Source organism: Indicator indicator, chromosome 13, assembly GCF_027791375.1.
Source record: "Indicator indicator isolate 239-I01 chromosome 13, UM_Iind_1.1, whole genome shotgun sequence".
NCBI classification, from domain to species: domain Eukaryota; kingdom Metazoa; phylum Chordata; class Aves; order Piciformes; family Indicatoridae; genus Indicator; species Indicator indicator.
Window position 1 is genome coordinate 9,772,421 of NC_072022.1, and position 22,534 is coordinate 9,794,954.

At 42.9% G+C, this 22,534-nt stretch overlaps 1 protein-coding gene across 1 annotated transcript in view; it reads left to right on the forward strand.

Annotated features, from left to right (window-relative positions):
• The window catches only part of SMC4 (structural maintenance of chromosomes 4), a 40,473-nt gene that overhangs the window by 3,565 nt on the left and 14,374 nt on the right, over window positions 1-22,534 (forward strand). The window contains exons 4-11 of the mRNA XM_054386198.1: window positions 436-612; window positions 15,032-15,196; window positions 16,881-17,008; window positions 17,661-17,801; window positions 19,287-19,437; window positions 20,219-20,383; window positions 21,539-21,772; window positions 22,342-22,527. Of these exons, the coding sequence (XP_054242173.1) occupies window positions 436-612; window positions 15,032-15,196; window positions 16,881-17,008; window positions 17,661-17,801; window positions 19,287-19,437; window positions 20,219-20,383; window positions 21,539-21,772; window positions 22,342-22,527 (1,347 nt within the window). The remainder of the gene's footprint in view (window positions 1-435; window positions 613-15,031; window positions 15,197-16,880; window positions 17,009-17,660; window positions 17,802-19,286; window positions 19,438-20,218; window positions 20,384-21,538; window positions 21,773-22,341; window positions 22,528-22,534) is intronic.

Genomic DNA, 22,534 nt, shown 5'->3' on the forward strand with positions numbered 1-22,534 from the left:
TTTAACATGCAAGTAGCAGTGAAATCAGTCAAGGCTTCCTAATATGAAATTTCAAGTGTGGAATAGTACAGCCACTTTAACTTTGCAGTAGGTCTTTTCCTTTGTGATTTGAAGAAGTGGTAAAGAGAACAAATTAAAATATTTTTAAGGTGATCACTTGTATTAGAGGTGAGAGGCATAATATGAAGACCATCCAATTTAAATTATTTGGGCTATTTTTTTCCCATTTGTCAATGTGGTGTTTTTTTAGTCTTTTTTTCTTTTTTCTTTTTTTCCCCCCAATATGCAGTTTTAAGACAATTCCTCCCTCCTGTTAGACCCCAGAGTGCAGTTGACTTACAACCTGAACATGACAAACCTGTGCTTAACTGTGAAATATGAGGTAAACCTCTGCTGTAGTAATTTGATTTTGGGCTTTATTTTTCCTCCAAACAGGAAGGAGATGATTATGAAGTCATTCCTGACAGCAAATTTTATGTATCTAGAACTGCCTATAAAGATAATTCTTCTGTCTACTACATCAATGGGAAGAAAACAACATTCAAAGATGTTGGTATTCTTCTTCGAAGCCATGGAATTGATCTGGATCATAACAGATTCTTGATTTTGCAGGTTGGTGGATGAATAAACCTAGTTTTAAGTCAAGCTTCATTTCCAGGTTTTATGGCTATAAAAAACCTGCTGCCTAGGTTTTTCAGCCCTGGTTTTGAGGCCTTAAAGTCCTCTAGCAGCACATCATGGTTTGCATGCTCTAGTAAAGATGCGAATCATTATTTGCTGCTTTAGAAATTTAAGGAAGAGAAGCAGCTGAAGGTAACTAACAAATTTTTCTGTCTTCCTGACATGTGGATGGATAGAAGAGTTGTCATACTTGTTCCGCCCTAGCAGCACGTAAATATTGGTGTAGTAAAATAAACCTTAAACCCCAATATTATTGTGCTGCTTAAGCGTGGCAGAGATTCGTCATCTTTTATATTTGGGATAAAAATGCATCAGTGTTAACTGAAACTTTAATGATTCTCCTTGGAAGTTAACTTTATCTATGCTCTCATATATAGGCATGGTTTTACTGGAGAGGTATGTCTGTTAAAAAAAAAATGCATAAAAATGGAGTGCAAGAACACATGGAGTGTACTCTTTGTTTACCCTGTACTGTGGAGACCTCAGAAGAATGGCAGGTTTTTAGACAATTCAAGCTACATTTTTTAAAGCTACAATTTACAACACATGCTGTAAAAAATCATCATCAAATTTGTCAATATAATATCACTTATATTCAGATTTCACCTTAAAAAGTTTGCTGTTTAAAAGACTGGCTGAAGACAAGCATGTCATTTTTTTTCCCCCCTAATTTTTAAATAATAGTAATGATTTTTGCTATGTGCCAAACACTTTAAAGTTCAATTGAATTCAAGTACTTGATGGAAGTATTTAAATATTAATTCAGCTGAGGTACCTTTAACTGCAATTCTCTGTAATTGTTTCACCAGGTCCCCAATTTACTCTGAAGAATCATGGCCTAGAAATTAGTGAGCAGTAAGAGCCTCACTAGGCCTGAAATGTTTCAATAAGTTTTATTTTAGTCCTGTCAAAGGAGCTTCCAGTTCCCCCTCTAAAAAAATAAGTTCTAGCTAGGTCACTGGGCTTGCTTCACTTCCTCCAGCCTTCTCATGCAGTCCTTTTTTACAGTTACACCCACAAAAAGGGGATATATCTGTTCTAAACTCTCCATGCCACCTAATTATTTCCTCCAACACTTTCTTCCTGTATTTTGTATTTCATGATGGAGTGAGAGGTACCTGCAAGAAAATAACTGTACTAAATACTTGGGGTTTTTGTTGTGAAGTATTTTAGCACCATTTCTAAAAGGGGGAGAATACAGAGTCAAAGATTAAGTGAGGTAGAAATTATGCTGCAGAGATATCTGAAGCTTAGTGTTAGAGATCTTTTTTTTGCCTCTGGGAGGAGGAGAAGGGAACATTTGGGAGCAAGTATTGCTAAGCTTTTTAAATTTTACTTCCCCCCCTCCCCAGTCTGATTTGATTTCTCATTAATTATTTCCCAGGAAGTTATCAGTGAGGAGAACATGCCTTTTCCTCAAAGCTTGAATCTCTACCTGAATAGTGGGAAATGAAGGGGAGGTAAAACCAAAATTTAGACATAAAGCAGTGCTTCTCACCTTTTTTTGAATAGTTTTTTTGTTTCTACTAGACTCTTCGTGGGTAATAGATTATTATGAAGGGCAGAGAAAACTGCTGAGATTTTCTGTCTTTGTGTACTCTTTCTGACTTTCTCTTTGCACAGAAGGTTTTGTGCCTTTTTAAAGTGAAATCTACTGATTTGATGATATACAGTTGAGGATTTTCCAGTTGGGAAGTGCAGCAATATTTTTTTAATTTTTCTTTTCCATATGATGACAGTGGAACTTCAAAACCCAAATCCTAAAAATTATAGTTGGAAATAAATGAAATCGGGTCAGAAGTCTCAGGCTGTGAATTACAATCACAAGGACTGCATTTTTTTTCCCTTATATTTTTCACATCAAGGATCTATAACAAAGATTGCCCCTTTTTTCCTTAATATTTTTTAAATTATTTAAAAGTGGAGAGATTAGTGACGAGTTTGTTTAGCTTTTACTCTTCTGTTGTTAGAACTAAACTCAACCAAGCTCCCCAAAGTTTAACCAGTTAGCAACTAATTTTCTCATTTAAAATAATTTCTAAATCCCTTTGATTTTTGCCTGTACCGATAGGGTGTGATTAAAATATTTCCCTTCTACTACAGATTTTGAGTAAAAAAACCTGTTAAATAAGGATTATCAAACACACTGGGTTTGGTGTGTGAGAGCATATTCACTAGGTAGTACTAAAGAAAGGTTGCAAGAACATGTTTTATATGCTGTTACAAATCCTTTAGGTTCTTGATTAGATTGGATTAGGTGTTTGATTTAGATGATTATATGCTAGCATATTTAGCATTGCTCCATGCAAAATATTTGCTTTTTAGAAGAGTGCTTTATTTTTTTGGGTTATCTCCCTATTTCCCCCCACCTCTGTTTTCCAGTCTTTTTCTTACATAGCAGATTTTGGAGTCACTTGTGGTAGAATTTGTAAGCTTAGGCCAGGCTGGGTGCTGTAAAAGTTGGATAGGGCACGATACAGGTGCTGATGCCACGCTGAGAACCCAAGTCCAATGACTGATGACTTCTGTGAGGAGAGTTAAAAAAACACCTGTGGAGAAACAGAGTATGTCAGTGAGTAACCTGTGAGTGTTATGAGTAGTTGTAGAAGGGTTACAACCTCTGTGCCTGAACCAGCTGATTGAAAAGTATCTTGTTTTAAAAATGGTTCTAGTTGCCAACCTTTAACAGGAGTGATGATCCTTAAGTTCTAATGCTATGTATTTCATGTTCTTAATCACTTGCTCTGTGCTTTTAGTATGCTAGGAACAGACAAACTGCCATAGCCTGAAACTGCAACAGGAAAAAACTCACTGTCCCTTAAAAGCATGCTGAGCACTGTGGTAACATCTAGCATCTTGCTGCTGTTTTTCTCTTCCACACTTAATGCTCTAGCCTCAGTGATTGTGTGCACTTGTGAAGAGCAACAAATAAAACTGCTTAGCTGTTCTTTTACTTGGGATGTAATGTAGCTGATCCCAGCATGGTGGGGGTTGGACTGAACCTCTGGAGATCATCCAGCCCAACCCCCTGCCAAAGCACAGGTCCATACACTGAAAAGGTGTGTGGGTTCAGTGCTTTGACCAGCCTGAGCAAGGCTCAGGAGAGGTAAGTATGTTTGCTCGGTAGTGACTCCTCTGAGCAGCTGAACCTTGAGAACAGAAAAAAAATCTCAGCCTGGTTTTCCTCTGAAGAATGACTAAAAAATGGGGAGCACTGAAGGACTGTTTTGGACATGCATGGCAGGGTGGGATGTCTGGGGAGCAAAGCAAGCTGGCTGTGGACAGCAGCAATTAATGGCCACTGAAACTGGCTTTGCAATCTGTAAAGCTAAGAGAAGTATCCAGACAAACTTTTTAAAGGGAAGTGGAATTTCCTAGGTAATTCCATTCAACAGCTTTGCAAGTGAATTTTATAAAAATAGTAATAAATGGCACAAAACTTTAGACAGATTTTGTACTAAAATCCAGTATCATGGGAGCAGACTGCTGTCAGTTGATTTCCGTTTACCTCAGGAACTACTTTCAAACTGAAACAGGTTTAAGTAAATTTTGTACTAATTACAGTAGTATTTCACTTGATTGTGTTTGATAGACTTAATTAAAACCTTGTCATGTAATTTTTCAGCAAGTATAAACAGCTACAGTGATTTATATGCATGTATTTTTCGAACTGGTTGGAACAGCATTTTGTAAGGTACTAAGTCCTGTCCCGTGGCAAGATTGTTGCCAGAAAGGAAGTTTAGTCAGGTTTTTCACCTGCTGCTTTGTGGAAATAACGTAGGAGTTGCTTTTCCAGTGTGTTGGAGAGGAAACGAGGGAGAGCAGATTTTCTTCTTGCTTTGAGACAAGCCTGAAGTTCCTGATTTGTTGAGCTTTGCTTTCCCACTGAGGGATACCAACATCTGAGCTAGAGCACAGAGCATGAGCAGCAAGGCTATGCTGCCAGCACTGGTAGTGGAGAGGCTTGTCTGAGAGGGGTCATGGTCGGCTGAGCTGATAGGAAGAATTCAAAAGTATGATAATATGATTAAAACTGGATTCCTTGAAAAAAAATATTGCTTAAAAATAGAAGCCTCACGTAGATTCATAGAGCATTTTCCCCTTATTTCACTGACTTAGTGCTGAATATAGATCTTCTAATATGTCTGTGGGGCTTCAAAATTAATTCTCTTGCATTATCAGACAGCTTAACATTGGATACTCATCTGATTTATTTTTTTTTTTATTTTGCAAATTGCAGCACACTATTGTAGCCAGTCTTTATTAAACTTTCTGCAGGGAAACATGGAAAGAGGAGACAAGCCCATTTCTGAGGGCAGTGTGTAACTCAGAGTTACCAATTAAACAGTTTAATTAGACCATACCAATAATCTGAAGTCAAATACTGTAGGTTGAATTTGATAACTGACTTTGATTCCAGCATCACTCTAGATTTGCACTCAATTTGTATTCTTGTATGAAATACAACAATGTCCTTAAGAAAGCTTCTAAAATTAGACAGATCTGCAAACAGCTTGACAAAGGCTACTTTTAAATTGCTTCCAGAATGCAGAGTAGTCATTTTGTGCAAACAACTGAAAGTTGTATAACAGCCTTGTTCTAAGTCTTCCCTCATCTGTGGTCAGTAGTGGCCTTGTAGATTTGTCTATGTGATTTTGTTCCTTCTTCCCACCTTGCCTTGTAACTCTTTCCTTGGAAGGTAGAGTGGGGATTATTTGATGCTTTCTTCCCTTCTCTGTATCTGCCACCTGGTAAAACTGAAGGGTAGAAATAAGGTAGCACTGCAAGCAATAAGTAATAGCAATAATTGACAAGTTGAGAGGGTTGGGGTTGTCCAGCCTGGGAAAGAGAAGGCTCCAGGGAGACCTTGGAATAGCCTTCCAGGATTTGAAGGGGACTACAGGAAAGCCGGAGAGGGCACGTAGTGACGGGGCATGGGACAGTGGCTTCAAACTGGAAGGAGCTGAATTTAGGTTAGACATTAGGAAGGAATTCTTCCCCAGGAGGGTGATGAGACACTGGAACAGGTTGCCCAGAAAGATTGTGAAGGCTCCAGACCTGGAAGTGTTCACTGCCAGGTTGAACGGGGCCTCGATCAACCTTGTCTAGTGGAAGGTCTCCCTGCCTGTGGCAGGGGGGTGAGAACTGGGTGATCTCTAAGGTCCCTTTCAACCCCAACCAGCCTGTGATTCTGTGACAATTTGGATTGAGCAAAGGTTTTTTTCAACAGGACAAATGTTAATTTGCCCGTGGCTACTGTAATCCTCCACAGAACTTTGAGTCAGAGGTGGCTGCTGTAACTGCAAGAGCTGCTCTCAGCTCTCACTGGCTACAGCTGGCTTGTTTTCTTCAGGTCACTGCTTAAAGGACAAGTTCCATTGATCACCTGTTGCATGTGAAAAAAACCCTATTGTTTGAAGTTCAGTGTGGTAGGAATGTTACTAACAACTCAAACAGCCCTTCTTTGGGGGAGAACAAACATTAATGATTAAACCATTTTAATCTTGAATCCAGTTGTATAAAAAACCCCCAGTTTATAATAATGCTGTCACAAGCATCACAAGACTTCATGCTGTGATGCTTGACCAAGTTAAACGATGTTCTGACCACTGTGAATTTGCATGTCACTTAAATAGAATTATGTAAATTAAAAGAGAAACTTTTGCAACTGTGAAATAAATTCAATAACAGTTGAAAACTGTGATTAATAATTTAATAAACAAATTGAATATACCTATTGACAGTATGAAGAAGTTACATGACAGTAAGTAGCAGATCTAATAGCAGTCTTCCAGAACCTGAAGGGGCCTAAAGAAGGCTAGAGAGAGACTGTTTGCAAAGGCCTGCAGGGATAGGATGAGGGGCAATGGCTTCAAACTAGAGAAGAACAGATTTAGATTGGATGTTAGGAAAGTTTTCCACCATGAGGGTAGTGCAAAACTGGAACAGGTTGCCCAGGGAGGTGATTGGGACCCCATCCCTGGAGATATTCAAGGTGAGGCTCAACAGGGCTCTGGGCAACCTCATCCTAGTTGAGGATGTCCCTGCTGACTGCGAAGAGGGTTGGACTGGATGACTTTTGGAGGTTCCTTCCAACCCAAACCATTCTGTGACTCTGTGAAGTGTGCTGTAGCAAGGGATTACAGCTTGGGTTTGCAGTATAGCCTGATGACACCCATTAGGTTTTGGGTTCAATAATAAAACTTCCTTACAGGAGTCTTCAAAAAGCTTGAAAAGCTGGCATGTTATCAAACACATTATATCATTACACCAAAACTAATAAAATATTGTTCTGAATTTAATAAATAGAGCCTGTGATTGCTTTCAAAATACCAAATATTGCAGCCCCAGTCATTATGTATAAAATTCTATGGTAGTTTAGTATAACCTTGAAAGAAAATGACCTGTTCTGACCATAACCCCAGCTCACAGCTTCTCTCCAAGTAAGAGCTCTGAATCTGTCATTTTGTGTTAATACAAAACTACATCTCTTTGATATCTAGGTATTGGGATACATGTAACTTCTTTAACAGATTTTGGAGAAGAGAAGCCTCCAAAGCAGCCTTCCAGTACCTGAAGGGTGCTGCAAGAAAGCTGGAGTATTGGATTTAGCCAATATTTTTTTTTCTCATGAGTAAAACTCAACGTAAAGTGAAATTCAGGTAGTTGTTACATTATTCCACTTCTGAATTTGACTGGTGTTGGAGAGCTCTAATACCACAAACCCCTCCAAAAACTGAACCACAAAAGCTGCAACAGAAAATTCCCCTCAAAAACCACCCGGCCTCCTCAGTCCTCCTCCCAGTGTGCTGTACATTTCCATCTACTGGATTCCAAGCTACAAAATTCCCTTGGTATAATATGTTTGAGCATGCCCATGCTTTAGTGTGCTTTGAAAGTGTTCAGAAGGAATGGAGTTTAGAACTCAGAAGTTAGTCCAGTTGGTTAGATTGGGATAGGATTAGCATGATTCTGCACATGTTTTTTTACACCTTGATTGAGACACTAGAAATGAAGTGACAACCACAAATCCTGGGGGAAATGTGGAATGCTACCGAAGCAGATCTGCAGATCACAGGATGGTAGGGGTTGGAAGGGACCTCTGGAGATCATCCAGGCCAACCCCCTTGCCAAGGCAGGGTCACCTGGAGAAGGTCACAGGGGAACATGTCTAGGTGAGTTGTGGAGGTTCCACCGTCTCTCTGGGCAGCCTGCTCCAGTACTCTGCCACCCTTAAAGAAGTTCCTCATGTTCAGATGGAACTTCTGATGTTCCAGTTTGTGCCTGTTACAGCTTGTCCTACCTCTGGGCACCACTGAAAAAAAGATATATAAAGGGTTCAGTGGACAAAACTCATGTTGGACACTGTCTTACGAAGTTCCTTGTCCCCATGTTTGCAGGGGTGGGAAGAAGCAGCAATTGGTAAGCAAGGATCTCTGTAGGTTCTCCAGAACCATTTAAGTGTGATGCAGGGAAGTTTTCACAACCAAGGTGGTGTTTGTTTCTTCGTGAATCATGTTAAGGTTGCTGTCAGCAATATTTCAGTGTCACAGGCTTTTTGCTAGCCCTGTCTCATTCCATACCAGAGTTATACAATGGAATCTGACAGCTCTCTTCTGAAACTCCCTAATTCCACAGCACAAATTACCAGCCACTGGTTTTATCTGCATTTGATGCTGGGTACTGGGTGTGTTGGGTGTGTTGGGACTGGTGTGTTACTCCATTCAGACTTCTTAGCTTTGGAGCTAGTGCTTCAGTCCACAGACCCCACTCATAGATTCAGAGAATGGTTTGGGTTGGAAGGGACACCTCCCACCAGCCCAGGTTGCTCAAGGCCTCATCCAACCTGGCCTTGAACACCTCCAGGGAGGGGGCATCCACAACCTCCCTGGGCAACCTGTTTCAGTGTCTCGCCACCCTCATGAGGAAGAATTTCTTCCTAATCTCCAGTCTAAATCTTCCCTCAAAGGAAGGTAGCTGGAACAGGATGCTACTGAGCGACAGCAACTATGTGTTACCAAGAGCAAGAAAGAGCATCTACCTGCAGAGGTGAAAAGTAGCGTCCTGATTTAGGTAAGAGTTGCAGAAAGGCAGCTAAATGAGTAGGTCAAAACTTTCCTTTATCAAGCAGTTTGATAACCACATTTTAAAATGCAGTTCTAGGTGCATGGGATAAACTCCAGCTGAAAAGTTGCTCTTTTGAGAGGATCAGCTCTTTCTGGAAATAAATATGTGATTTTTGAGAATATAGCACTAAGAAATGAGGTGATAGAGACTTTAGAGATTTTTTTGTTCCCACCTTTTGAGGGCTACCATGGGAGGTGAAATTCTTGTCCTTCACAAATAGCCTCTAATGAGGTTTTTAGTCTCATGAAGAATGTGTTTGCAATTTGATGAATTCTGCCTATATTCAATGTTTTAAATGCACAGCATTCCTAAAATTTCTCAAGGGTGCAGGTATAACTTCTACTGAAAAGCACAGAGAGCCTTGACTTGGCAACCTCATAACATCAAACCAGTAACTGAACGTGCTGATGGTGTTGCTCTTTCTGGTGGTTTGTGTCCAGAGAAGGGCCACAAGGATGAGCAGAGAGCTGGAGCTGCTCTGCTCTGGAGATAGACTGAGAGAGTTGGGGTTGTGCAGTCTGGAGAGGAGAAGGCTCCCAGGAGACCTTCTTGTGGCCTTCCAGGATCTGAAGGGGGCTCCAAGAAAGCTGGGGAGGGACTTTGGAGGGTGTCAGGGAGTGATAGGACTGGGGGGAATGGAGCAAAACTGGAAGTGGGGAGGTTCAGATTGGATGTTAGGAAGAAATTCTTCAGCATGAGGGTGGTGAAACACTGGAAAGGTTTCCCAGGGAGGTGGTGCAAGCCTCATCCCTGGAGGTTTTGAAGGCCAAACAACCTGCTGTAGTTTGAGGTGTCCCTGCCCATGGCAAGGGGCTTGGAACTGGATGATGCTTGAGGTCCCTTCCAACCCTGACAATTCCGAGATTCATCAGACACCTTCACAGGCATCCACATTCAGCACTGTATGGGCTTGAACACAGCAGGGAGAACAAGCCCAGGCTCTCCTGGCTGGTGTGCTGTGCGCTGCTGCTTTACCCCATCCTGACCTTCCTCAAATGAGTTGTTGGTTTCAAATGATTATTTTTATTATGAGCTTATTCTTACATTAATTTTTGAAGTCTTTTTCAACTCTTGCTTTGAATTTTTGCTCCTTACTAGAAATTTCAGTGTAGAAAGCATCTTAAACATCATGACACTGAAATAGTTCACCTCAAATGTTCATCTTTGCAAAGGAAGGTGGAATCTCCAGCTTGCAGGTTCCATGAAGTGATTCCTTGTGCTTGTCATGAGAGGAAATGATGGGCAGATGGCTCTTGCCCTTTTTTCATGCCTTGGTAGCCTGCTGTCAAGCAAAGGTTCTCATTATTTGCTACAGCAATCAGTTAATCTTATTGCTTAGAGATTTTTCCACAGATAAACTTGTTTTCTGGTAACTAAACTGAGGTATTCTGTAGGGACTGTTCTTCAGATGTATGGTCATTATTCAGAGATTCATAGAATGGTTTAGGTTGGAAGGGACCTTCAAGATCATCCAGTTCCAACCCCCCTGCCATAGGCAGGGACACCTCACACCAGCTCAGGTTCCTCAGGGCTTCATCCAGCCTGGCCTTGAACACCTCCTGGGAGGTGGCATCCACAGCCTCCCTGGGCAACCTGTTCCTGTGTCAGTGAGTTGACTGTTACCAGTCCTCTGCCAGCATCCCAGGGATGGCTTTGTCTGATGCAGAAGACTTCACATGCAATGCAGAGACAAACTGGGATCACAATTTCGTGCAGAGTGCTTTCAGTGAGTGTAGAGCCTTCCCCAAACCCTTAGGGGATATTTGATGCTTTTTCATAGGCTCATTTCTTAACTCTGCTGGATGTTTTATTTGTTAGCTGTTTTGCCAGTGTCACCAATATCGTGGTGTTGACATCCATTTTGATTGTCTCCTCAGCTACATAGAGAATACAGTGAGTTTGTCAGACATTGCTCCCTTTCCTCTCATGCATTCGTGTCTGGGAACTAGAGGAAAGTAATTGAGGCAAATAATTAAAGAGATTTCCTGGTGGTCTGTCCTGAGACACTAAATGTAGGTGTGACAGCTCTGGTGAGCCTGCCTGAGCATGTTTCCTTTGCAACAAATGTCTGCCTGCTGCCCTGTTAGTTTCACTTTCAAAAGTGCCGGCCGTGTTTTGAAAGAGCTTTTACTAGAAGCAAAAATGAGCCAGGATGGGTTTTATTTTGACATAGCTCAAATAATGGGGCAGGGAAGAAGCACAGTTCAAAAGCTGGGAACAGATCAGTTGAGTTAACCTGGTTGAACAGAACGCAGAGCTGTAAACTGAGGGTTTCCCCTGTTAATCATTATCATGCTAATTGCAGGAAGAGCATGTTCAGCCTTTTTTCAGTCTCCTCCATCACTTAAAAGATCTGGAAACCTTTTTGTTTCTTAATATGCTAACTACAGGAGTGAGCTAAACAGGTATCTTAATGCATTAAGCTTGGTAAATAATGCTCCTATTATCCAATTACTGTTTCTAAATGTTTTCATTTTTAAGCTTGATAGGAATCCAAGCATTTAAGTAGTCATCACATGAGATGAAGAATGTGTAATTCTAAAGCTGTTTGCCTGTGGTGATTTATCTACACATGTAGATGAACAACCCCCTGGTTTCATAACTAATGAGATTGTTGAATTAGATACAACTGGATTAAATGTAGTTATTTGCTATACTGTTACACGTTTTGCAACTGAATTGCATGACCTGGGTGAGCTATGGAGAACCCTCACACCTACATTCTCATCTTTTTTAGCTGGTTGTGGCTCCAAGGTGGGCGATGGTCATTTTAAAAGCTGACTCACATTCCTCTCCAGTCCATAATTCCTGTGCTTGTGGTAAATCACAGAATGACAGAATCCTTCTGGTTGGAAAAGATCTTTAAGATCATTATCCAACTCTAAATCCAATCAGCAGCAGCACCTAATTTGTGAGAGAAACACAGTGTAGACAATTCTTAGACTTGATGCTCAGCAGGCTCTAGAGCACTAATTACATTAATTAAATCAGATTAATTAAATGTTTTCTATGATTTTTTTTTTTCTTCTTGGATGCAAACAGGGGAAATGCAGGAAGGAAACAAACTAGACCTAGGACAATCCCACAGAAATTTAGGAGGTGACATCGTTTCTCACCCAGGAACAGTGACTGAGAGGTGTTTTTGGGGAAAGAAATCATAGTTTTGTGGCAAGGGAGCAGAGGTGTGATTGGAATTGTATATAATACAACTGCAGTTAGGCAACTAATTGTTTAGGGGGTTAAGGTGTTTAAGCAGCCTGTGGACCTGATGCTTAGGAACAGGGTTGAAGGTTGGACTGGGTGAACTTGGAGGTCTCTTCGAACCAGATGTTTTCTGTGATTCTGAGAGATGCATAAGAAACAAAAAGAGGAGTTGGGTTGAGTTTTTTTCTGTTTTGTCAAAACTGATGACAGCATTAGCAGAAAATCAAAGCTTTAGATGCATTTAACATCTAGAATTTGAACTTAAACCCTTCTCTGCCTGTGTTTTTTACTCTAACAAAGGAATTACATGCAAGAAAGACTTCTCTTAATTATTTTTTTTTCCCAAAGCTCATTCTTTTGCAACACTTTGCATTTCCCCAGAGCTCAGCCAATTGGTATTTACTCGGTAGAAGGAAAACAGGAGGGCCACTAGGTGTCATTGTACACTGCATGGAACAAAATCACTGTGGAAAAAGCCTCCAGTGACTTCAGTCAGGAGTATCTCGGCCTCGAGTTTCTTAGTGGGTTTCAGCTCTGCTTTGCTGCAGTGCTTGCCTCGAAATCCTGCCCTTGCCTGGCTTCTGTGACTGTCCTTTCTGGTTCTACAGCAGGCTCCTTAATCACCCTCCTTGTATGTTCTTGGAAATTCTTCCTCAGCCATACTCAGCTGTCAGCTCAAGCTCAGCAAGCAGCCAACTAAATTCTTACCTCTGTTTTCACTTTGGATATCGACTGAGACTTTTTTCATATATAGAATCATAGAATCAGGCAGAGTTGGAAGGGACCACAAGGCTCAGCCAGTTCCAACCCCCCTGCCATGGGCAGGGACACCTCACACCAGATCAGGCTGGCCAGAGCCTCATCCAGCCTGGCTGCAAACACCTCCAGGGATGGGACCTCAACCACCTCCCTGGACAACCCATTCCAGGCTCTCACCACCCTCATGGGGAAGAACGTCCTCACATCCAGCCTGAATCTCCCCACTTCCAGCTTTGTTCCATTCCTCCTAGTCCTATCACTACCTGATATCCTAAAAAGTCCCTCCCCAGAGGGGATATATGGAAATACAAGTTGTTTTCTTGTGGGTTTTAAAACTTGTCAGTTCTAAAACTGAATTAAAAAGTAATACAGTTAAAAATCAACCCCAAAGGCCACTCCTGGTACTCTGCACTACTACTGGCTGTTTCTTTTACAAAGAAGCGGTCTCATCATGTGCCAACTATCCAGGTTTTTGAAGAGTAAATACAGAATCACAGAATTCTAGGGGTTGGAAGGGACCTCCAAAGATCATCCAGTCCAACCCTCCTGCCAGAGCAGGGCAGGGCACACAGGAACACATCCAGATGGGGTTGGAATGTTTCCAAAGTAGGAGCCTCTGTGACCTCTCTGGGAAGCCTGTTCCAGGCCTCCAGCACCCTCACAGGGACAAAGTTTCCCCTTCCGTCCCCATGGCACCTCCTCTGCTCCAGCTTGCCCCTAGTGCCCCTTGGTCTGTCCTTGGCCATCCCTGAGCAGAGCCTGGCTCTGTTCTCCCCACACTGTCGTGCACATCTTTATCACCTGCAATGAAGGCAGCCCTCAGACTCTGCTCCAAGCTGAAGAACCTCAGCTCCCTCAGCCACTCCTCCCAGGAGATGTTCCACTGCCTGCAGCAGCTTTGTGGCTCTGTGCTGGACTCTCTCAAGCAGTTCCCTGAGGTCCTTCTTCACCTGAGGGGCCCAGAACTGGACACAATATTCCAGATGTGGCCTCCCCAGGGTAGAGTAGAGGGGCAGGAGAACTTGACCTACTAACCACACCTCTTCTAATCCACCCCAGGATGCCCTTGGCCTTCTTGGCCACAAGGGCACATGACTGGCTCATGGGCATCCTTCTGTCCACCAGGTCCCCTTTCCCAAATCTGCTCTCCAACAGGTCAGTCCCCACCCAACCTCTGCTGGTCCACGTGGGTGTTCTTTCCCATATGCCAGACTCTACACTTGTCCTTGTTGGATTTCATTCAGTTTCACCCCACTCAACTCTTCAGCCTGCCCAGGTCTGGCTGAATGGCATCAGGTGTGTTAGCTACTCCTCCCAGTTTGGTGTCATCAGCACACTGGCTGGCAGTGCCCTCTGTGCCCTCATCCAGGTCATCAATGAATATATTGAATAGTGCTGGTCCCAGTACTGACCCCTCCAACTAGACTCTCCTGTTGAGCACAACTCTCAGCGTGACAACTGTTCCTGCTCTACATTTTAGTGTGTGTATTCTATCGCATGTCTCTATGGCCACCTCATTTGCAAAACATAATCTGTGTTTGGAAGCATTGTCCTGCTCTGCCCTAAACATAAAATGGTGATAGCAGGTGTTTTGGTTGGCTAATGAATAGCATCAGGAAAATAAACAACCCATGGCATTGTCTCAGGTTAAGCTTTCCTAATTCTAACTTTAAAACAAAATTGCTATGATTCAGCTTAATAATTTCATGTTATCCATAAAGGACAATTTAATGAAGGAAGCCTAATACTTAACGAATTTTCCTTTCTCCAACAAGGAAGGCTCAGTTGTGTGAATTACCCACTCAGTTCGTCCATCAGATATGATTTTATGGACCTTCTGCTTTCTAAAGAGAACTCTTCAGGGGCCTTAAGCTATCCTAAGACCATTGGGTGCTCCCTGGCCTAGAGGGCATGCTTTCTTCTCTTCTTCTTTCAGGTTGGGGAAATACACTTTGGAGTCTTCAACCACTTGAAGCAACGCTTAGCCCTACATGTTGGCTTCAGAAGAGCCCCTGGTTTTCATGCTCATCACCACCACACACTCCCCAGAGGAAATTTGTTCATATTGCTCTTTGTTTTCCCTTTTTGTTTTCTCTGATTGGTCACTTTTGAGCAGTGCATTGTTCTGTTCTTTTATACCACTAGGATATGATCACATACCTGCATTCCAACCATGGATACATCTTTTCAGAATCCTGACTCTTTCCCCCAGGGGAAAAAAAAATGAAAGAAAGCAAACATCAAACTTTTCTTTTCCAAGGGGGAAGTGGAACAGATCTCAATGATGAAACCAAAAGGCCAGACTGAACATGATGAAGGCATGCTTGAGTATTTAGAAGACTTAATAGGATCTGCACGACTCAAAGAGCCCATCCAAAGTCTTTGTCGCAGGGTTGAGCTTCTAAACGAGAAGAGAGGAGAAAAGGTGAGTCTTGGGAAGTCTTACTGAAGTTGTGAAAAAAAAATAGATCAGCTTTGCAAGGTTTTGTTACTGGATTCTTGAGAAAACCAACCAAGGTCAAGACTTGGTTAATGTTTGGCACTTCTCTGCAAGAGCAGTGCAGAGGATTTTGGAGTTCTCTATTGCATCTGCTGTCCATTTTGAAAGAAATGGGCTGTCAACATCGCTTGCCCTTCTTTAAACACTTAGAATGCTCTGGACTTTCTATTCCCCAAGGTTTGACTGTGTGAGTTGGAATGTGGGATTCTACCTGCTGAACGCTTTGGTAGTACCTCTATGTGTTAAATGCTGCTCAGAGCACCTAGAGAGGGAGATGATTGTTATCTGAATGTATCCAGATAGGGTGTTTTATCTGCCTGACTCCTGTTGCTGAACAGCACACATGAGAATCACAGAGTCTTAGAATCATTTTGGTTGGAAGAGACTTTTAAGATCATTGAGTCCAACCATTAACCCAGTACTGCCAGGTCACCACTAAACTATGGCCCTCAGCACCACATCTCCACATCTTTGAAACCCCTCCAGGGATGGGGACTCCACCATTGCCCTGGGCAGCCTGGGCCAGGCCTTGACAACCATTTTGGGGAACAAATTGTTCCACATGTCCAATCTAAACCTTCTCTAGGGCCACCTGAGGCTGTTTTCCTTTTGGTTCCTTTTGCTTCATCATGTTGAGAAGGAGCAGGAAAACCTGTCATATGCTGAGGAGAGAAGAAGAGTGAAGCAGAGCATTGGTGAGGTGATGCTCACACAGGTGTATGAGAAGACCTGAAGCCTTCTGGGCTGCAAGTGCCTATTGCTATCTCTTGTCCAGCTTCTCATCCACCAGCACCCCCAAGACCTTTTCCACAGCACTGCTTCCTGTCACCTCCTCCCCCAGCCTGGACTGAGAGTGAGGATTGTTCTGGCCCAGGTGCAGGACCCTGCACTTTCTCTTGTTGAACCTCATGAGGTTCACCTGGGCACCACCTCTCCAGCTTGTTCAGGTCCCTCTGGATGCCATCCCATCCATCTAACATGTTGATAGCACACAGCTTGATGCCATCTGCACACTGCTGCTGGTACCCTCAATCCCCCTGTCTATAGCATTGATAAAAGTATTAAAGAACACAGGTCCCAGTATGGACCCCTGAGGGACACTACTTGTCACTCATCCCTGGGGCTGTTTAGTCTTGAGAAGAGAAGACTGAGAGGGATCTGATCAATGTCTATCAATTTCTGAGGGGTGGGGGTCAAGTGGAGGGGGCCAGGCTCTTTTGGGTGGTTCACAGTGATAAGCCAAGGAACAATGGGTTCAAACTGGAATAGAGAAGATTTCACCACAACATGAGGAGAAACTTTTTTCCAGTGAGGGTGACAGAGCCCTGGAGCAGGCTGCCCAGGGGGGTTGTGGAGCCTCCTTCTCTGGAGACTTTCAAAACCCACCTGGATGCAATCCTGTGCAGACTTCCCTAAAGAGATCCTGCTCTGGCAGGGGGGTTGGACCTGATGATCTCTCGAGGTCCTTTCCAACCTCTGATATACTGTGAGACTGTGATCTCCATTTGGACTTTGATCCGTTGACCACTACCCTCTGGATGCAACCATCCAGCCAATTCCTTATCCACTGAACAGTCCACCCATCAACAGCCCACCCATTTTTGTCTAGTTAAACAGAGTGAAAATAGTGGAAAAAGAAAAGGATGACTTGGAAGCAGAAAAGAACAATGCTCTGGAGTTTCTGCGTGTGGAAAACAAACTGTTTCAGGAGAAGAATCGCATCTGCCAATACCACATGTGAGTAACTCGCTGGAGATTTGGGTTGCCTTTTACTGTGGGAGTGCTTGGGTTAAATTCTGCTTCCCTGACTCCTTAGCAATACTGTGCAGTTCTTCACAGCCTTGTTGGTCCTTTGAAATGAATTGATTTTTGTTAGCCATAGTCGTTTTGAATTCTCACACAATTGGGTAGGTTGGAAGGGACACCAGAGATCATCTGCTCCAACCTCCCTGCCATGGCCAGAAACACCTCTCAACTGGACTGAGCTGCTCAAGGCCTCATCCAGCCTGCCCTTGAACACCCTTAGGGATGACATCCACAGCCTCCCTGGGCAGCCTATTCCAGAGTCTCACCACCCTCATAGCTGAAGAACTTCTACCTAAGCTCCACTCTAACCCTGCTCTGCCTCAGCTTCAAACCATTCCCCCTTGGCCTGTCTCTAGACACCCTCAGGAAAAGTCCTTCTGCAGCCTTCCTGTAGGGTCCTTTCAGGTATTGGAAGGCAACACTTAAGGTCCCCCATGAGTCTTCCAGGCTGAACACCCCCAGCTCCCTCAGCCTGTCCTCACTTGGTTACACTTAAGACTGAAAACCTGCATTCAGTATGATGTTGGCTTTATGGAAAAAAGTGGAGATTGGAAGTTTATGGTTTGTTCTTTTTTTTTTCTAGGTATGACCTAAAGAAACAAGTGAAAGATCTGGAGATGGAGAAAGAAAAACTTAATGAGGAAACCAAAGATATTAATGAGAAAAGCAGTAAACTTGCTGATGAATTGAAAATCAAGAATAAAGCTTTGAAAGATGTTGAAAAGTAAGTACTTCCTGTGTGGAATTGTAAGCTTTGAGTGCTGTGTGTTAGGTGCTGTATATAAGGTGTTCAGAAAAAAAGTGTGGTAGTTGTAAGAGGAGGAACGCCTGAGGAAGCAGAATATGCAAGAACTACATGGGAAGGTGATGAAAAGGAATTAACTGTTTTTTATCAGTAGTTCTTTCACCAAGAACTTCAATTATCTGATGAGCAGAGTCACTTGTGGTACATCTAAACATTGGCTGGCCATGGATTAAATGATCTTTTGCACAAGACTAAATACTAAAATAAATGATTGGTTTGACTTGGTTCTGCAGGTTGCCATTCTTGGGTAAATGTGAGCAACAGTAATAATGACAGTGAGAAAATGTCTAGCTTTTGATGGATTTTAAAGCACCTGCTACATATTACTGTACAAAAGCCATGAGACTGCTTCAGGCTTTTAGACACAACCACAATGCCTAGCTAGCTGTATTTGTGTTGGGTATTTCTCTCTAGTTTCCTTATGAATCTCTTATGCATAAATTTGTGTTTCCCCAAAACTGATTTCTCTGGCTGCTAATCTCCACCCCAACTGCAAAATTCACCTTCTCATCCTCTGAGATCACACAGAGTTATTTGTGAGAAATCACAGAATCATAGGATGGCTCAGGTTGGAAGGGGTCTTAGAGATCATCTCCTCCAGCCTCCTGCCATGGGCAGGGACACCTCTCAGCCAGACTCAGCTGCTCAAGGTCTCATCCAGCCTGGCCTTCAATACCCCCAGGAAGGAGGCAGCCACAGCCTCCCTGGGCAGCCTGTGCCAGAGTCTCACCACCCTCCTCCTGAAGAACTTCTTCCTCAGCTCCACTCTACCCCTGCTCTGCCTCAGCTTCAAACGATTGCCCCTTGGCCTGTCTCAGACCCCCTCAGCAAAAGTCCCTCTGCAGCCTTCCTACAGGAGCCCTTCAGATCCTGGCAGGCAGCATTAAGGTCTCCCTGGAGCCTTCTCTTCTCCAGCTCCCTCAGCCTGGCCTCACAGCAGAGCTGCTCCAGCCCTTGGAGCATCTTTGTGGCCTCCTCTGGCCTCTCTCCAGCAGCTCTGTGTCCTTCTTCTGCTGGGGACACCAGAGCTGGAGGCAGGATTGGAGGTGAGGTCTGAGCAGAGCAGAGTCAAGGGGCAGAATCCCCTCTCCTGCTCTGCTGCCCACACTCCTGTGGATGCAGCCTAGGATACAATTTCCTGCAAGAGCTTGTACCAAAGGAAAAACAACCCATTTCTGGATTGGTTGTAGGATAGTATTGCTTTGTTAGTTGATCTTTTTCTGATGAAGTATCACTTTCCTGGGGAAAATACTGTGAATATAGTAAGCACTGAATGTTATTTTTCCACCACAACTAAGACGTGTTGGTTTAAATTCTCTGTTTGCTTACTAAACTAAGCTCTACTGACCTTTTTTCATAGGGTGTGAAATAAATTTTTCCTCTTTTTTTTTTTTTTTCTTTTAGGAAAATGAAAAAAACTCAACATTTTATAGAAGAAAGTAAAGAAAAATTCACTCAGCTGGATTTACAGGATATTAAAGTAAGGGAAAACCTAAAACATGCCAAAAGCAAAGCTAAAATACTGGAGAAGCAACAACAAAAGCACAAAGAAAAGGTAGTGTGGACTGCAGCTGAAGTGGAATTGGGTGGTCTAGATGAGAACATCTTCCAGCTGGGATAAAATAGCAGAGGGCACCAATTGTGCTTTGTGCAACAAAGAGAAGGCAAAAAAAAATGTTTTGATTTTTTTTTTTTAATAGCAAATATTTGATGATTGAAACGAGCTGGAGATTGCTTGCAAATCACTTGTTGAAGTAGTGCATTATTCTCTCTCCTCTTACTATGGGAGACTGTGGCCAGCAGTACCAGACTGTTCTCTGCCTGAAAGCAAAGCCAGAAGCTTTCTTGTTGCTTTCCAGCTCTGCTGAGAGCTCTTGTGGCTTGCAGAGCATCTTTTTATCATGTCTGTGGAGATCACGAGAATGCTAAGTGTTCTCACAGCTGCTACCTTTTAAAAGCATTTTGGTTTTTCCATTTCCTTACTTAATTTAGCTAATTCAATGGATATATTTTACCAAGTTGGTTGTTACCAGCTGTTCTGGATCTTAAATCACTCTTTGGCCTTCTGGAAGTAGGTATTTAAGAACTAAGTCTTATTGTCTTTTAAAGACTTGACTTGGGCATAGAGCTGTATTTGTTACTGATGTGTCTTGCTTCCCTCTGGGTGGGTTTGGAACCAAACAAGCCTTGCAATAAACTCCTGCTAGAGCCACAGTGGATCTTAGCCTACAAACCCACATCAGCTTAGGTTTCATTGACTTGAAATGCAGGGTTTAAAATCAGGCAAAACTTGTTTGGTTTAGTGGGAGAGGAAGTTAAACCTTTTCCTTGTGTAGGTAGAAGAACTGAAAACTGTACCTTCTGTTAGTGAAAAAGCCATCAGCGAAGCAAACTCTAAGAAAGAGCTTCTTGAGAAGAACAAAGAGAAAGAAGAAATAAAACTGAAGCAGGTTTTGAGCAACCTTAAGGAAGAAACACGAGGGATTCAGGAAGAAAAAGAGGTTTGGACTGTTCTGCCTTAGCACACATACTGTATTAACTGGTGTACAGCTGATGCACTTGGGAATGAAACCATCACAGGAAAGCTGTGATATGTTATGTGACAAGCACAGTTTCCTGTGTTAGTTCAGTGGGAAATTGATTCTGAATTTATCACCAGAGCTAAATCAATCTCAGTAAGTTGCCTGCTCTTTATAGTGCCATCAGTCTATCAGTCATCTATGTTACATAAATCTACACTCCCATTAATTGAGCACACTGGTTTTTTTTTTTTCTCCCATCAAAATATTTGAGACAGGGTGTTGCTTAAATAAATAAACACATTCTGAAGTGCTGTGTTCTGAGCCCTTCACACAGCTGTGACCTGACTTGGGATTCCTGGATAGCTACTCTAATGACACCTCGTTAGTGTTGTATTAGCTGTTCAGTCACTAAACACATGGAGGCTTGAAATTTATCCTCTGCATTTGGGGGATTCTTTTCTGAGCTTGAAGACATGGATTCCCCATCTGATTTGTAAGTTAGTATCACATGTAGGGCTCCTCTCAACTGTAAGCTGAGAAAGCAGTTCAAAGCTTGCATCTTAGCAATGCTGATCAATATCTAAAGGGTAGGGGGCAAGAGGCTGGGGCCAGACTCCTGTCAGTGGTGCCCAGGGACAAGACAAGGGGCAATGGGCACAAACTGGAACCCAGGAGGTTCCACCCGAACAGGAAGAATAACTTCTCTGCTGTGAGGGTGCTGGAGGATTGGAGCAGGCTGCCCAGAGAGGTTGTGGAGTCTCCTTGTGTGGAGAGCTTCCAACCCCCCCTGGGCATTGTGCTGCTGGGCAAGCTGCTGTGGGTGCCCTGCTTGAGCAGGGGGCTCGGACTGGATGATCTCTAGAGGTCCCTGACAACCCCCAGCATGTTGGGATTCTGTGAAATGTCCTGGGATAATGCCCTGATGCTCTGTGATTGTGAGAAAAGCCTGGGTTAATTCAATACAGAATATGTTCATAGATTAAGCAGCAGTTGTTCTTCAAGAGAAGTGTCTTTTACTGACAAGAGAGCCACTAACAGAACATGTCCATTTCCTCCTTCCCTGCCCTGCAATGTGTCTGATGTAACAAATGCCACAGCTGTCTGCTTTTAGTTGGAACATTGTGCATTTTGCAGGGCAAAGAGGAAGAGCTGATGGAGCTCAGCAAAGCAGTGAATGAAGCACAGGCAAAGATGGACGTTGCCCAGTCAGAGCTTGAGATCTACCTCAGCCATTACAACAGTGCTGTGTCTAACCTCAATGAGGCAAAGGAGGCTCTGGCCACCACTTCAGAGACCCTGAAGGAGAGGAAAGCTGCTATCAAAGATTTCAATATAAAAATACCCCGAGCTGAACAGGAATTGAAGGAGGTGAGAGTAATTTCTTTGAGTAATAACACAGTGTTGCAGCATACAAGCCAGCATTCCTCTCTTCCTTTTAGCAGCAATTTTGGCTGAAAGAAACAAAACCCATAAGAGTAACATTGAAAATAGCATTTCAAATAACATTTCAAACCTATATTGTAATGCTCAGTTAGCTAGTGGAGTCAGAATTGGGTTTCTAACTTACTTTGGTTTAAGCAAGTGGTAGCATTAAGCACTGGAATGAAATCCTGCATATCCCTGCAAGGGAATGAAATACCACAATCAGACACTGAAATAAATAAATGGCTGTTTCTGAGCCTTCTTTGAATTTCATGTGGGAATAACCCCAAAGGAAAAAAATCCCTTTCCCTGCTCCTAAGCCTGGTTGATGCATTCATAAGGTGTCACTCTTGTATGAGAGCAGCAGTAACTAACAGCCAAAGTGTATCCCAACACCAACCATTCTTCTCTTGAAGGTTTGCTACTCCCACCTGTCAGTGCCTGGCTTTGTTGTCTAGGCAGTCACGAATCTGAGATTTCTGAGGCTAAGATAATGTCTCTCTTCTAACCACTAGAAAGAGGAGGAGTTTGAGAAGCTGAGCAAAGAAGAGTTCGAGGTCAAGAATCTTGTTCGAGATCTGCGTGAAAAAGCAGAGGAATCCAAAAGTTCTTTAGCACAAAGTCGCAACCGAGGGAAAGTGCTGGAGGCTCTGCTTCAGCAGAAGAGAGCTGGGAAATTACCTGGAATCTATGGAAGACTGGTAAATT